This window comes from Gossypium hirsutum, chromosome A04 (genome assembly GCF_007990345.1).
Source record: "Gossypium hirsutum isolate 1008001.06 chromosome A04, Gossypium_hirsutum_v2.1, whole genome shotgun sequence".
In the NCBI taxonomy this organism is placed as follows: Eukaryota; Viridiplantae; Streptophyta; class Magnoliopsida; order Malvales; family Malvaceae; genus Gossypium; species Gossypium hirsutum.
This window is the reverse complement of record NC_053427.1, coordinates 77011352-77029344: the sequence shown is the minus strand read 5'-3', so window position 1 is coordinate 77029344 and position 17993 is coordinate 77011352. Positions and strand designations below refer to the sequence as shown.

The following is a 17993-nucleotide window of genomic DNA, read 5'->3' as shown; positions in this document are numbered from 1 at the left end:
AAATTCACTCCTTTGAAAAATATCTATTTATCTATAGAAGGTTTGATGAAAAAATTATCAATGTCCATAATATTTATTTAAGTATTTTAAATAAAACAACAAATTTACCCTTTAATAATTAATTTTTATTTTATATGTTATTGTTATCTTCAATGTTTAAATTCAATAAATTTCAATTAAAAATAATATAAATCTAATTAGTTATAAATTTTATAATATTATTAAGTTCAATTATAAATTACATCATATTCTAATATAATTATATCTTTAACATTATGTATTTTTTTTTATTTTTTTTGGAAGTCACAACATGAATTACAAAATATACATCTAAATAATTATAATTATAATTAATTATTGTAAAACATGATAGGATTAAACCATTTCAAAAGTCAGATTACTCATTCAATCCAAGCCCGACTAAAATTTAAGATACTTTGGACAAAAACATTAAACTTGAAAATTGACTTAAAAGTAAAAAAATTGGATTTATTTAAAATATGAACTAAGGTCCAGCTCTGCAATCTCTTCTGGGGTAAATATTTGTACAAATGAGTGTATACTGTTTGAAATCCCCATTTTAACCTTATCAGTTGTGATTGTATTGACCTTTGTGTATTATCTTGCCTTTGTAAGTTTCAGCTATCTCTACTTGTCTCTTATCTAATTTTCTGAGGAATTGCCTGTGTTTACTCCCTCGATTTCAAGGTCTGATTTCTATTATTTTGGAGGGAGACATTGCAGGGCTGGAGATACTAGGAATTTCATTTGATTTCCATCCAGTGGCCTACTTACAATTCCAGTTTAATATTGCATGGAAGAGATACTAGGAAGACCTCTCTGCAATCATATGTTTCTCTATAAAGTCAAGCATTATAGGAAAAAGAAAAAGGCAACCAAACTTGATAAGGGCTTAAGGGAATTATTCCCATTTGGCACATGGTGGAAAACTACAGGTTTGAAATGTTAATGTTCTTCCCATCTTCACCGACAGGATCATTGACTGAATCTTCATCAAATTCAGTCGGCAATGATCTCCAGCATAAACTTGGTTCCTCTGCCAGGGCTTTCAATATTTCTTCACTCACTATCTTGCTTCCCTCGGAGGATAGATGGATGCCATCCCTATAATCAGAGGAACCAACATTTGATCAACATCCCATGTTTCAATGGAATCACTTAAACACATAATGAAATCTTCAAATCCTATTCAAAATAAGGAATTCTTTTCTTTTTTTTATTGGAATAAAAGTAAACTTACTTAAAGCAAACTGTCTTCCAGTCATCTCTTTGCTGGATTGCAGTCCAAAGATCAATACATTTTATATCCACTTCTTGGCATAGTTTTAAACAAGCTTCGGAATAAATCAGGCTACCTTCATTGGTTCGACCGCGTATACCAATGGTTTCTAGTATTTGTTCCTCATTCACTGGTGGAGTGCTAAGGAACATTACATGAGTGTTCTCCGATAGGCCCTGATGATCAAATGATACGTGACACAGTGCCATGGTTTTATACCAGATTAACTATCAATCTTCAGGTTTCATAGTTTAGTTAGGTAATTAAGAAACATAAAAAGAGAAGGATTAGAACTAGACCCATCCGTTCTGACTTGAACACCAAAACTCAATCTGATTAGTTTGAATCAAATTCAACTTCAAATTTAATCATAAAAAGTTCAATTAATCCAACCTAAACTTGAAATATGACTCGAACGAGCAACTCGAAAAAATCCAACCCAAATAAACTTGAAAGATCGGAATACAAAATGATTCAAATCTGAAATGACTGTAAAACCCGAAGTAATCCCCATCCAAAACCAAACCAAGTGACAGATCCAATTGAAAGCAGTGGAAAGCTTAGTAGTCAGTAGATATCAGAATTCAGATAAGGAAATCATATTCCAAGGAATTTTACTTGTAATAATAATGTACCTTGAGATGCATAGCAATCTTCTTCATGTTCTCAACATATTCTGGAAGAGGTACATGGGGACCAAGGCCAGATGCGTGGGGTTTAATTGAGTCATTGCCACCAAAATAAACTATCACTAATGAAGGTTGTACAGCAGCATCCTCCATTCATATAATTGAGAAAAATAAGAAACATCAAATAATTTAAAATAAAGCTTTTATTTATTTATTTTTTATGTGGCATGCCTTTGAGAATAAAAGGGTTAAAGATAAACTCCAATAAAACTTACGATACCTTGGGGAAAACTTTATCTAGAACTTCCAAAGCACGCCTCGAGTTCCACCCTGCGTATCCTCGCAGTATTATGTCTGCCTATCACCATTAAAACAAAGCACCAAATAATGCAATTTATGTGTGCTTAGATCTCTATTCAAATTGATCTTGTTCATCTACATTTTCTTATGCAAATAATGGGTTTTCTTTTTGGGTAAACCATCCGGTTGGACACTCAAAATTTTAGGCTGCTTTCATTTAGCTCACTTAAAAAGAAATTTTTGCAATTTCATCACTTAACTTTTAGGCCTTTTCATTTTAGTTACCTAGACATTAAATCTTTAGTATTTGTTGACTGTACACGCCACATATTTGCACTTTATTTTAATTACTCAACTTCTAGCTCACTTTTATTTTATTCACCCAAAAAAATATTTTTTAAAGTATTGGTCGAAGTAAAAAGCCTTAAAGATTAAGCTGAAAAAGTGGTAGAAATTAAAATAATGTATAAATTGTCAATTTGTACTTGTTTACCCCTTTACTGAAAGTTCAAATTTTCTTTATTTTTTCAATATTATTTAATTTGATAAAATTAATTTTGTAAAAAATAGAACTTTTAACAGGGGATAAACAAATACAATTTGAAAAAAAAATAATACATTATTTTAGTTTTTATTGTTTTTTCACTTAAATCCTTAATACTTTTTTATTTTTAACTTTGATAAATTGATGCGAGGCTCAATGCTCAATTTCAGGCCTATGGACATGTTAGGCTCACACTACCTTAAGGCCCAATAACGAGGTTAAAGGTAAAAAAATCAAAGCAAATTCAAATGAAACCATACCATACTTCATTACAAAGGCCCTAGACGTGCATACGAGCAAAAGGAAAATCAAGATTCACTTTATTGTTTTCAAGAAAATTAAGAAATTGAATCTTGGTCCAATTTTGTTGTTTTGGAAGATTTCTAGAATCAAGAAAATCAAAATTTGAAATCTTGGAATTATTGGCCCAAGAAATCAATTATCGAAGTCGGTGCACGGTGAATTACACTTACGAGCTTGAATGAGCCAATTTAAGGAGCGAACAAATCACAAGTCCAACTTCTTGAAAATTGGCCCATTGGGATATCGACAAACCCAATATAAAGTTTGAAGAAGGACTCAGTTGAATAACCAAATTGTGAAAGTGACCTAATTTGTAAAACTTTTAATTTTTCTGTCTAAGTTTTATTAAATAAATGAATCACTTTGTAAAAATTCGACCCAGGGAGCCCAATTGACCCCTTGGCTGAATTTCCTGCCATATTTTCACACTTCGACATTTTTTTTGTTAGTTGATGAGTTGTCATGATTAGTTTGTATACTTATCACATCTTAATTAATGTTTGAGAGGCTATAAATAGGATATACTCCGCTTTATTCATTCAATCATTCAATAATTTCTCTTTTAAGTTTTCTTTTCTCTCATCTTAGTTTATCAAGAATCATTCAAAAATAGGAGTTCTTTTCTTTTATTGTTGTTTTGAATTCTTTTGTTATCAAAACAATTTTTATTTTACTTAATTCTTCATTCTAATAAATTGTTTGATTCTTTTATTTTTCGATATGCTGGGGGGGCTTCCTTGAAGTTCGAGAACAATTTCTTTTAACTCAAGAAACCCTAATTTAGTCTTTCTTTGACACTCTTTTAGCCATCCCTCTCTTTCTTTACTTCTAGGTTTCTTTTTCATTCAATTTAATTCAATTGCTAATTTGTTTTGCTTCTTTTGTTTATGTCTCAATTTGACAGTTTATTCTCAATCAAGAACGACCCAAAACATATTTAAATAATTAGATCTTTGTTGTTCTTGGTTGGCTAAACTACTTTCTCCTCTTTTCTTTTGATTTCATTTTATTTTAATCATTATTTTTTCAATTTTGTTCAAACCTATTGTTTTCTATTAATTGAGAGTCTTGACTTGATCTAAATTCATTAAGAACAAGTTTTCTTTTTCAAACTGACTTGGACTTTCAAGAACCCTAAGTTTTCAATTCGGTTTACTTGTTCTTTCTTACTTGATCATTTAGTTTTTATTTGTTGCCCTTTTATTTTACTTAGATCTAACTTGGTTAGTATACGTTTCTGGTTTTGACAAATTTCAATTTTTCACATTTGTCTAAAGCTTTAAGTCAAATTTGCAACTTAGATAAACTTGCAATCCTATTCTGTATGCGTTTTTATCATCAATACTTAAAAAATGATTTTTTTATGACCAAAGTAAAAACGATTTAAAAGTTAAGTGACTAAAATGAAAATGTAAAGATAACGAAATCAACTAGTTTTATGTCTGGGATAGTTACCCTTTCTTTTTCAAGTTAGAAAAGGGCAATGAGGTTAGAATGAGGAGGATGCTTAAAAGTAGACAATGAAAGTAAAATGACCATCCGGTAGTTTTTCCTTCTCTTTCCAAAAGGTAAAATGGACCCCCAACAAAAGGTTGCTAAATTATCTACAAATGGGCCAACTTTTACTTCACCAATCCATTTTATATGGATAGAATTGGTTAACTTGGCTCCATCAGCTTTTTCATAACAATTTATCCATTTTGAAATCAGACTAGCAGGAAAAAGCAATCAGAAAAGAAAGAAAAAAAGAGAGATGCTAATTGGAATCCATATGAATAATCTTCTTCCTAAAAAGATTTGAGAAAAAGCAACCTGAATCCCACTACTAAGAAAAAAAAAAAGTGTGAATCTCTTCTCTGTTCATCAAAGGAGAAACCCAAAACAGCTGATAACTGCTACAAACAAAGAAATCACCAAAATCTAGAGCTTTTTAAAGCTGATATGAAATCTGGGCTGTGCTAATATTAACCCAGAAAACAATAAATGCAAAGAAGAATAAGATGAAAGGAAATACCTTGCGAGCATATGCATGAGCAAGAATTGCACCCCAACCTTCGTTGCTGTAACTAAACTGAACGATGGAAGATCCAAAGAGGACGAAGAGAGGTCTGCCTGGACCAATCATGTTTGATGTTCTAATTGTTTTTTTTTTTTTGTTTTTTGTTTTTTGAAGGCCTTCTCTCGTTCTTGGTGTGTGTTGTTTCAGACAAAAGTAGTGACTTCTACGTGATAATGTTTTTATATTACTTTGTATATTTTCACTTCAATGGAGGAGTTCATTAAGACAATTTTTGGGTTAATATAATATTTATATATATATTTTTTGAAAGATTTTCACTTTCTTTTAATTTTGCTTAATATAACTTTTTTTGAAAAATAAAAAATAAGTATCAAACGAAGAAGAGTCAAATTCAAATATAAGGCTCTATTTGTTTCATTGAAAATGATTTTCAGAAAATAATTTATTTTTTTAGAAAAGTTAATATTTTCTAGTGTTTAGATAAATCTGTGTAAAATATTTTCTGTTGTTTGATAGATTTCTTAAAAATATTTCATAAGATTTATTTCCAATTAAACAAACATACATTTGATATTTTCTTATTTTTTTCATTGTTTAATTGAATTTATTTTTATCTATAATTTTATATTTTGCATTGTTTTTGCATATATTAAAAATATTATGTTAAATTCAGATTCATTATAACGTCATTTCTTAATTACACGACTACTAAGTGAGTATTTTTTATTTAAAAATGTGACATCAACAAAATTGATAAAAAAATTAATGATTTCAACAATTGGACTTGATTTTCAAATTTGAAGAGTAAAGGGACTAAATTCTTAAAAATAAAAGTACAATGACTAAATTACAAATCTGTGACTTATGACATATTTTAACTTTTATACTACACAACATTTATTATTAATATATTTATAATTGTAATAAATATTTATTATTAATATATTAATATTGAATATTTTAAAAAAATATGTGAATACTATTATTTAAAATTATTATTTTTAAAATTTATTATTAAAATAAAATTGAAATATTAAATAATTTATTAAAATAATAAATTATATTAATAATTTATTATATGACTAAATATAAATAATTAAATATTATGTTTAATAATATTAAAAAAATATAATATTTTAAATATTTTTAAAAATAAAAATAAAATTTATTATCAATATAATAATATTAAGCTTGATTGAAGTTAATTTTTATATAAAAATAAAATTATCTATAGATGAGCTCTTTTTCGGTAAGTCATTTTACAGGGAAAATGGCTTATTTTATCTTCACTTGTAAGTCATTTTCAGTTGACCAAACTATTTTCTGTGAAATAAATATAGGAAAATGCAGAAAATATTTTTCGTAAAATTTTTTTACATGAAAACAAATGAACCCTAAAATTGAACCCCAAAAAGATTAAATACAAACTTAAAAAAAGTGTCAAGTTTGAAGATCAAATTAAGAAAAGAAATTAGATATCAAATTAAAATAAAGTATTAAATTCAAGTATTAAACAAAATTATTTAGAATGGTTCCGTCAGTTCCATTAACCATTTACGATAAAAAGTAAAAGAAGGGGTCATCCATTTATGGTTTCATAGGCCTAAATTCTCTGTTTTTAAGACCACATTTAGATGGATCACATTTAAACCTTTTATTTCGGTTTTTTTTTTATAAATTACTTTAAATAAGAATATACGTAGGATAATAAAACTCAAGTAATTTTAAATTTATTTACTGATACAAGTTAAAGTGGATTTTTTTTGACAATAATTATAAAATGGTTGTGGTAGTTGTTTATCTTTTTCTACCTCATTTACTATATAAAGTCTCTATCTTTTATAAATAAATATAAATATGCATTAAAAAAAGCTTTTATATGTTATTTTTAAATATTTAAAAAAATGTTTTAATATTATTTTCCTTTAAAAAGATTAAAACTTTTAAAAATAATTAACAAAAATCAAATTCAAGGGCAAAGAGGGAATAAATGTATCCCATATTAATTAATGTGGTAATTATTTTTAAGATTATAGATACATAATAATAATAATAAAAGTGGAGGGGTGAATGATAGAGCAAAATATACTAATTGTGGAGTAGTGATTTAATTGTAAACATTTATCTCGCCCCGCGACATTGTCATTGTTAGAACGTTATTTCACTTGTACCCATTTGGAGGAAAAGAACAATGTCTTATTTTGTTATACCTTGAAAAGAATAGATTTCTTAAAAGTTGAAATAAAATATTTAATTATAATCCACAAAGAGATTTGGCCTTAAAGGTTTCCTTGTGACACTAAAAAGGAACCTTATTCTGTTTCATTCTTGATTATAAAATTGGAAAGTGAAATTTGTAATTAAAATTAAAGTACACACTACCTAATATGTAATACTTATATTGGTCTTTTCATTTCCTTTTCGTTCTTCAAGGAACATGATTCCATAATTAGTTGATTACTTTCCTTATCATTATTGTTATAGGTAGAATTTTAAGGTATATTTGATTGAGTGAAGAAGTGAAAGAAATGGAAAGGAGTAAAATAAATTTTATATTTACTTGTTTGGAAAAAAAAAAGACGAGGGAAAAATAAAACTTATTCAACTAATTTTATAATTATTCTTATGCTCAATACTAACATCTCTCTCGAGTTTTGTAGGTATTACAAATTGAGGCATCCCTTTCATGAACGGATATGGCCCTTTGTGAAGGATGGGAACAAAACCCCTACAAATGAAATTTCGAAAAACTCTCTCGAACAAGCTGACTCACCCTCAACAAGTTATGATCTCTTTGTTAGGATTTTAGCCCGATTAAGTAACGAACAAGAAAATAGCAGAATAAATTGAGAAATTGAATACAAATTTAACGTGGAAAAATCCCTCCAAAAAGGATAAAAAAAACCACGGACAAAGATAATTTTACTATAATGGCAAAAGAACGAAGAGTACAAAAGATGGAGATAAAAACAAAACCCCGAAAACTCGAAAAACAAAGAACCCACAAAACGTAAACACAAAATTCTCTAAATGTGTTATGAGTTCTAATCTCTAATGGGTGTATATTCTAAGGTTGTAAAAGAGCCTATTTATAGGCTAAATTCATAAATCAAATAATAATAAAGTAATCTAAACTAATCAGTATTTGATTGAAACAAGTAAACAGAGTTTAACTGAACGACTATTTTTCAAATTTGACTGAAAATAGGAGTCATATTTTAACAAATCTCCACCTTGGCTCATATTTCCACAACGCCATCTTTGCCAAAGCCCGCCACGAGCCTATCTTGAACTATGCAGGGAATTAACTGAGTCAAATTTGTGCTTAGAAACTAGAAGACTTCTAGCCTTCAACTTGTACACTGCCAAATCAAAACTAACCCGGGTTTGTTTTTCACGAACACAGTGCCCTAACTTTTCAAAACCTACATCCAAAAGAGAACCTTTCTTCAACGAAATAGTCATACCTTTTTCCCTCCTATGACCAAGTTGCCTCCGCTCCAAACAATTTGACTTCAACTCCGTAACGGATGAGGGATGTCCGATTTCACCGGTCACTGTATAACCTTCCAGAATATAAAGACTGCCAGTTCTTTTACCTTTTAACAAAACGAGAGCTCCATGAGATACTTTAATGCCGCTCAACTCGATGTTGATTTTGCATCCTTTCAAGTCTAAAATACTTAAGGAGATAAGATTCTTTCGTAAATCAGGTACATGCCTGACATCTGAGAGTGTCCTAATCGTCCCATCGTGCATCTTAATTTTAACAGTACCAATACCAATTACCTTACTAGATGAATCGTTTCCCATGCGCACAACTCCACCTTGAATCGAACTGTATGTGGAGAACCATTCTCTATTGGGACACATGTGGAAAGGACATCCTGAATCTAGGATCCACTCGGACGTGAGCTTGGTGTTATCACTTGTTGACACTAACAAGAAATCATCCCCATTTTCATCGGCCAAATTAGCACCAGCTACATCTTCCTCATTACTCTCAGCAGCTTTTTTATTTCGCAGTTTATAACAATCTGCTTTGACGTGACCTAACTTTTTACAATAGCGACACATTTTATCTCGTTTCTTTGATGCTACCAAAATGGAAGCTTGCCTATCTGTCTTGCTATCCAAATGAAGCTCATTGTCGAGTTTGTCTCTACTCAACAAATGACCCTTCACATCTTCAAACAAGAGTTTGTCTCTGCCATAAATCAGGGTCTCCCTGAAAGACTTGTATGAAGGGGGTAAAGAGCACAGTAATAGCATAGCCTGATCTTCGTCGTCAATATGAACCTCAACATTCTTTAAATTATTTAAAAGAGTAATGAATTAACTGATGTGATCTCTAAGAAGCTCACATTCGTTCATGCGAAACGTAAATAGACGTTGTTTCAACACTAAACGGTTAGCCAAAGACTTAGTCACATAAAGAGTTTCTAACCTTTTCCACAAGGCAGATGAGGTCTTCTCCATCAATACCTCCTGCAATACCGTATTCGTGAGGCACAACTGGATTGCAGATAAAGCCTTTTCATCAAGCTCTTCCCATTCTGTTTTATTTAGATTCTCAGGCTTTTTCCCGATAACAACCTTTTTCAAGCCTGATTGAACTAGAATTGCCATTATCCGAACTTGCCACAGATTGAAATTTGTCTCACCATCGAACTTCTCAATTTCAAACCTTGTTGTTGCCATCTCTGAACGGGCTGATCTGTAAAAATTAAACTAGCTCTGATACCACTTGTTAGGATTTTAGCCCGATTAAGTAGCGAACAAGAAAATAGCAGAATAAATTAAGAAATTGAATACAAATTTAACGTGAAAAAACCCTTCCAAAAAGGATAAAAAAAATCACGGGCAAAGATAATTTTACTATAATGGCAAAAGAACGAAGAGTATAAAAGATGGAGATAAAAACTAAACCCCGAAAACCCGAAAAACAAAGAACCCACAAAACGTAAACACAAAATTCTCTAAACGTGTTATGAGTTCTAATCTTTAATGGGTGTATATTCTAAGGTTGTAAAAGAGCCTATTTATAGGCTAAATTCATAAATCAAATAATAATAAAATAATCTAAACTAATCAGTGTTTGATTGAAACAAGTAAACAGAGTTTAACTGAAAGACTATTTTTCAAATTTGACTGAAAATAGGAGTCATATTTTAACACTCTTAAAATATTTTTGAAAATCATAATTTATTATTTGATTGAATTGAATTCTCCACTATTATTTAAAGTAAGGGGCTTTTATTATTTTTGTAAAAAGGAATTTATTATTTTTACTCGGTCTTAGAGGAGGTCATTCAATAATTTGTAACGACTTGATTTTCATTGGTGTTGGAAAGATTGATTTCAAGCCCGAGTTTCCTTAAATTGAAACAGTCCGATTATTAAACCGGTGATATTTATGAGTTGACTAGGAAATTAGCAATTAGAAATATTAGATGGTTTATTTGAATAATTAGTGAAATTAGTATAAAGATTAAATTATAAAGTGATTAAATTAGTGAAATTTGACTAGGGAAAATTGGTAGGACTTAATGTGAAATTTACTAAGGGCTTAGGAGTAATTAAATCATTATTAAAAATTTGTTAGTAGATTAATTTGATATTAACCATCCATTTCCATTAATTTCTATCATGTGAAAAACACTAACCATAGATTAATGTTAATATTAATTAATATGCTATTAGTGGGCGACAGAAACCAAATTGAAACTTCATGCTCTCTCCACTGAAACTACAAGAGAAAAAGAAAAGAAGGCTTAATGACACCTAGTTGTCAAGCAAAGCTTAAATTGGTGGAAAATTTATTTTTAAGTGACAATGGAATGGATTGCCAAATTACCTTATTATGTATGGTTTGCTACTGTGGAAGTGAGAGGGTTAGACAAGAAAGACAGGCATTTTTAGAAAATTAATCTTATAATATTAAAAAATACCGAAAATAATCATGTATCAAATTTTTTAGGAAAACAGCTTAAAAATTCACGCCAAAAATGCCTTTAATCATTGTCTCATAATTAATTCAATCATTAGATGAAAAGAAATAATTTTTTTGGTGTAAGTTTTATCAAATATTGTATTTTTACAAGTATTCTTAGAGTAAAAAAGAAAAAAAAATTTAATTAATTTTTGGTGCCACCTCTTTTAATGGAGGCACCAAATTGAAATAAATTTTTTTTTGGTTGCATGCTTATAAGTGGCAGCACCAAATTGGAATAAAAGAAAATATTTGTTGGTGTCGTCTTTTTTGAATTTTTCGGTGCCACCACTTCACATGGAGTCACTAAAAAAGTAAAAAAAGAAACTCCTGGTCCCTACCCTAGATATGACGACACCAATAAGTTTTTTTTTTAAATTTTTTGGTCCCGTCACTTCATATGGAGTCACCAAAATAAATAAAATTTTTTTTTTGGTCCTTACTCCAAATGTGGTGGCACTAGTATTTTTTTAAAAATTTTTCAATGCCGCCACTTCACACAAAGTCACCAAAATAGTAAAAAAAAAATTCCCTGGTCCTTTCTCTAGATATGGCAGCACCAGTAAATTTTTTTTTTAAAATTTTTCGGTCTCGCTACTTCAATGTGGAGTCACCAGAATGAGTAAAATTCATTTTTCCTGGTCCATACTCTAGATATGGTGGCACCAGGTAAATTTTTTTTTAATTTTTAGGTGTCGCTTGTAAATGTGGCGGCACCAAAATCAATATGTTTATATAAGCCCCCATCTTGGGCACAATTCATTATCTGTGTTTATTGCTAATTGTTAATGTGGAAATAAAATAAAATAAAACAAAATAAAGAACACATAGATTTAATGTGGAAACCCTTTCGGGAAAAAATCACGAGCAGAGGAGAAAAAAATTCACTATGTCGAATTCGAAATAATTACAAAAGGAATAGACTATGTCTATTTATAGGCTTGTAAAGCCATATTCTAGTAAGGTTGAAACACCTTATTCTAATCAATATAAAATAGATGAAGTTTAATATGGTTTAAAAACCTTATTCTAAAATAAAATAAAAGAAGTGTAGTTCTATATGGATTTTACTTTTATTTTATTTTACCACTGTATTTTATTTAAATAAGGAATCGGGTCATTTAATTCTAACAATCTCCACCTTGACACGAATTCTTAATGAACAAGTTCTTCATCGAGAACTCTCAACGAACAAGTTCTCCACCTTTTCCATAAAACCCCTTAAGGGTTTAACTTCAACAATAAACTCCAACCAAGTCTAAGCAATGCTTAAACTTGGTTATAAGAAGTGACTTAGTCATCATATCTGCAGGATTTTTATGAGTACTAATTTTGCTCACAACAATATCACTACGAGCAATAATATCACAAACAAATGATACCGAACATCAATGTGTTTTGTTCTCTCATGAAACATTTGATCTTTTGTAAGGAAGATTGCACTTTGATTGTCACAAAATACTATACTGATTTGAAGGTTTTCATTGAGTTCACTAAAGAGTCCCTTCAACAAAATAGCTTCTTTACAAGCCTTAGTAATCGCCATGTACTCAGCTTCAGTGGTAGACAAGCGACTGTAGTTTGCAAAGTGGCTTTCCAACTGATTGCACAACCTCCGACTGTAAAGACATAACCTGTGAGAGATCTTCTTCTATCAAGGTCTCTAGCAAAATCAACATCAACATACCCAATGACTCCATCTCTAATTCTTCCAAACTGTAAGCAGACATCAGTAGTACCTTGTAAGTATCTTAAAATCCACTGAACTACTTTCCAGTGCTCTTTACTGGGATCCGCCATGTATCTACTAACTGCACTGACTACATATGATAAATCTGGATGTGAACAAATCATAACATACATGAGAGATCCTACTGCACTAGAGTATGAAATATGTGACATGTACTCAATCTCATCATCTGATTGTGGAGACAAAGCCGATGAAAGTTTGAAATGGGCTGCTAAAGGAGTACTAACTGTAATGTCCCCTAACCCTATACCGTCACCGGAATAGGGTTACGAGACATTACCAGTCAGTACAGTCCAATTTCGATCATTAATTAAAATAAATATTCACACACATCCTAGTTTTAAGATGTCGTCCCTTTAATGGGCCCTTGCGGTCCAATATGAACAGTAATTTCAATTCGGGACTAATTTAGAATCACTACGAATTTTTAGTAAATTTCAAAGTTCATATTACATACCGTTGCCAACCATAATTTACTCATTTCATCAATACTTTTACAACCTAAATGACTCTCATTAAACATCCTGGGTACATGCCATTATCAATACTCAACATACTTTACCTTAATGAATTCGGGATCGTCCTGGGATGCTGATTCAACGTACTATCTTTACTTAACCTGCGCACAGAAACAAACCGTACGCTGAGTATGGTATACTTAGTGGTATTTCTATAATCCGAACAATTTATAATATAACAAATACTTAAGATCATAATAACAATTACAATTATTAAATTATTTATTCATAGATAAATTTCAACTACTTACCATATAAATTTTATACAAATCATATAATAAACACAATAACATAATTGTTCAATTCTTAACTAAATCCATTATTATTTACTCTATTCTTTCACTTACTACTCGGTATAGCTTTCCTTAATTTACTCACAATTCAATATCATTAAACTATATTCAACTATACACTTATCAATCATATTCCATTTTAATTCATTTCAATAACAGTCAATTTCATTTATATCATATCAACTTACTATCCTTGATAGCTTTCAGTATATACATACGATTCATATATCTCAAATCACATTTGAATTCATCAAGTGGCATCATATATCATCAATTCGAACTCCAATCATTTCATGAACCTTTGGTTCATATTTTCAATTTCATATCTAAATTTTCAATTCTCAACTTTCACATATGCCATATCATTCAAATTTAGTTTTATCAGTAGATTTATTTCATTTGCCCCTATTAACTTGACTCGGACACGGCGGATACACGGATTCCAACCAACACACCAGTACAGCACATAGTGCCTCATCGGTCGAAGCTGGAACAGTAACAGTAACAGTACGGTACACAGAGTACCTCATCGGAACAAATCCGAAACAGTAACAGTAACAGTAACGGTAACAGTATTCGACACACAAAGTGTAGAATCGGTAACAGTAACAGTAACAGTAACAGTGGTTGGCACATAAGTGCCTGATCAGTAAGCCGGCCAAAACCCGTACTCTTCCATATCCTATGGCATGCCAATTATATCCGACTCAGCCTGACAAGTTAATAGGGTATTTCATTCACTTTCTCAATTTAATAATTCTTTCATCAATATCTCATTCCGATAATTACACATATTTACCCATTTTCACAATTCATACAATTTCATTCAATTCAACAAATATATTTCAATTATGCACATTAATTCATAATTCAATACAATTCAATTTACTTTTCAATACCAAATATTCAAATATCACAATCTCATATATTCATATCAATTTCCTCATATTTCTAATCAATATATTTTTCAATATAATATTCATTCAATATTCAAATTTCTACATAAATCATATATATTATATAATTCAATTTAATTCATCGCATACCAAAATCAATCCATTCCAATTGTAAAACATCATAATTCTAACACTAACAATTGCAATATGTATATAAATATAACAAATAATAACTAAGTTCGGATTATAGAAATACAAACCGTAATTTTTGAGCTAACTCCCGTTGACTTTGTCTTGTCCTTTCTTAGCCGAGATTTTCGGTACCACATTGACTACGAAATTAATACAATTCATAATCATTAATACATTACTAATTCATATCTTGAGTTACATAATTCTAAATTAAGATCCGCTAATTTTTCCTGAAACTAGACTCACAAATCTTCTTACAATAAAATTTTCAGAATTTTTGGTTTAGCCATTAAGTACAATTTATTCTTTAAATTCACCCCTATTCTGCTGTCTGACAGTTTCGTCCCTTCTTCACTAAAAATTAATTATCTTACAGTACAGAACTTGGATAATATTCCCGTTGATTTTTCCTAAAAATAGACTCATTATGGATTCTAAACACATAACTTTAAGCCTCTAATTATTTTTATTCAATTTTTGGTGATTTTCCAAAGTCAGAACAGGGAAACCCGAATTCATTCTGACCTTATCTCACAAAATTCATTATATCTCATAATTTACAACTCAATTGCTTATACCGTTTCTTCTATAAGAAACTAGACTCAATAAGATTTAATTCTATATTTTATTCATCCTCTAATTCAGTTTCTAAAATTTTTGGTGATTTTTCAAACATAGACTACTGCTGCTGTCCAAAATAGTCTTAGTACAAAATATTGATTTACTTTAATTTCAATTTAATCCTAACTAAATTCACTTACTTTTCTATCTTAATTCATATTTTATTTCTACTCAATTTTTTTAACCAAACTTAGACATAATTATCTATTTTTCATCATAAAACCATAATTTTGAAATTCTTTCAATTTAGTCCTTAAAGCATAAAACTTATGAATCACTTTACAATTCAATCCTTATATCATTTCTAACTTGAATTTCTATCAATTTAGCCCTTAATTTATCATTTTATTTAACATGGACAATATCTAGAAATCTAATAACTTTCAAAATATCAACTTAATTTCATCAAAACTTTGTTCTAAAACTTCTAAAACATCAAAATTAAGTAAAAAGGGCTTGATTGACTTACCTATTAAAGTTTAAAGCTTCAAACCTTCAATTTTCTCTTTTCTCCCTTTCTTTTTCTCCCCTGCTCTCTGTTTCGTTTCATTCTGTTTCTATTTCCTTTCTTTTGTTTCTTTAGTTTATATAATATAATATAATATAATATAATATAATATAATATAATATAATATAATTAAAACATAAAATATCTTTATTATATAATAATATAATAATATAATAATATATTAAACATAAAAAAAATCTTAGATTTTCTTCACGGTACACCGCCTCAATTTATTCTTTTTGTATAATTTCCTTTTTAGTCCTTTTTATTTTCTTTTAATCTATAATTTAACTTTTACCCCTTATTCAATTTAGTCTTTTTTCTTAATTACTCTTAATTAAATTAAATTCACTTAATTAAACTCTAATTAACTACTCATTTTACTTCGTAAATATTTTTAATAAATATTTACGAATCTATTTTTCAGAAACAGAGACCCGAAAATACACTTTTTCGGTAACGGTAAAATTCGGGTCATTACACTAACAGGCTTAGCACTTTGCATATTAAACATGCAAAGAACTTTCTCAATGTACCCCTTCTGACTTAGGTACAATTTACTTACTTTTCTATCTCTAAGAATCTCCATACCGAGTATCTTCTTTGTTGGTCCCAAATCTTTCATCTCAAATTTTTCACTTAGTTGGGCTTTGACCTTTCTTATCTCTTCTTTCTCTTTTGCTGCTATCAACATGTCATCAACATAAAGAAGTAGATACACGAAAGAAGCATCACTATTTTTCTTAAAGTAAACACAACTGTCAAAACTATTTGTTTTGAAATCATGAGAAGTCATAAAGGAATCAAACCTCTTGTACCATTGTCTTGGTGACTGTTTCAAACCGTAATGAGACTTTTTCAGCAAGCAAACATAGTCCTGTTTTTCCGAGACTGTAAAATCCTCTGGTTTTTGTATGTAAATGTCCTCCTCAAGTTCTCCATGCAAAAATACAGTTTTTACATCTAATTGCTCAAGCTCTAAATCATGCATGACCACAATACCAAGCAAAGCTCGAATCAAACTATGCTTCACAACTGGGGAGAACATATCTGTAAAGTCCACTCCTGGAATTTGACTGTAACCCTTTGCAATAAGCCTTGCTTTATATCTAGGTTCTTTAACTCCTAGAGTCACTTCTTTCTTTTTAAACACCCATTTACAACGAACAACCTTTTTACCTTTAGGAAGTTTCACAAGATCCCATGTTCAGTTTTTGTGGAGTGATTCCATCTACTCTTATATAGCAAACATCCACTTTTCTGAGTCTTCACAGCTAGTTGCCTCATAATAATTAGATGGCTCTCGGTTTGCATCATATCTTTAGCCATATTTAAAGCATAAGCAACTAGATCAGCCTCGGCATACTTCTTTGGAGGTTTAATTTCTCTTCTAGTTATATTTTTGACAATAGAGTATTGTGGTAAAGAAGCAACTTTATTCTTAATTTTTGTACTGGTTTGAGGAGTCAACTCTATATTAATCTGATCGTCCACCTGCTTTTGATTTTCTTATTGGAAGAGTCTTTAAGAGATAAGTTAAGTAGCATAGCAGTTTCATCAAAAACGACATATCTGCTAATCACAACTTTTCTATTTTTAGGACACCATAACTTATACCTTTTTACACCGGCTTTATAACCAAGAAAAACACATTTAATGGATATCGGTTCCAATTTTCCATTATCAACATAAGCATACGCATGACACCAAAAGTTTTTTAAGTCAGAATAATTAGCAGGATTACTAGACCATACCTCTTGTGGAGTCTTTTTCTCAATGGCAACGGATGGAGATCGATTGATCAAAAAACATACAGTAGAGGCTGCTTCTGCCCAAAATGACTTCGGTAAGTTGGCATTTGACAACATACATCGAATCTTCTCATGATCATTCTGTTCATTCGTTCTGCAACGCCATTTTGCTGTGGAGTATGACGAACTATCAAATGTCTCACGATCCCTTCTGATTTGTATAGTCTATTAAACTCATCAGAACAGAACTCTAAACCATTATTTGTACGAAGGTATTTTATTTGTTTTCCCGTCTAGTTTTTTAATCATAATTTTTCAAGACTTACATGGGAAAAACACATCACTTTTCTGCTTCAGGAAGAATGTCCAAACTTTT

At 30.1% G+C, this 17993-nt stretch overlaps 1 protein-coding gene across 1 annotated transcript; it reads right to left on the bottom strand.

Moving 5' to 3' along the window:
• Positions 1-753: 753 nt before the first annotated feature.
• LOC107948585 (GDSL esterase/lipase CPRD49) lies at positions 754-5357 on the bottom strand. Its single transcript, XM_016883194.2, has 5 exons — positions 5091-5357; positions 2210-2287; positions 1936-2076; positions 1262-1476; positions 754-1125 (listed from the first exon to the last, which is right to left on the bottom strand). Exons 1-5 carry the CDS (start codon positions 5199-5201, stop codon positions 951-953), a joined length of 720 nt encoding a protein of 239 aa, XP_016738683.1. The 5' UTR covers positions 5202-5357; the 3' UTR covers positions 754-950.
• Positions 5358-17993: the final 12636 nt, after the last annotated feature.

What these genes read in the sequence shown, in the direction of transcription:
- LOC107948585 (XM_016883194.2), bottom strand. Translation starts at nt 5,201, where the DNA reads ATGATTGGTCCAGGCAGACCTCTCTTCGTCCTCTTTGGATCTTCCATC. An exon ending in TAGATAAAGTTTTCCCCAAG is followed by an intron (nt 2,077 to 2,209) that starts GTATCGTAAGTT and finishes ATATGAATGGAG; the next exon opens with GATGCTGCTGTACAACCTTC. An exon ending in AGATTGCTATGCATCTCAAG is followed by an intron (nt 1,477 to 1,935) that starts GTACATTATTAT and finishes TTTGATCATCAG; the next exon opens with GGCCTATCGGAGAACACTCA.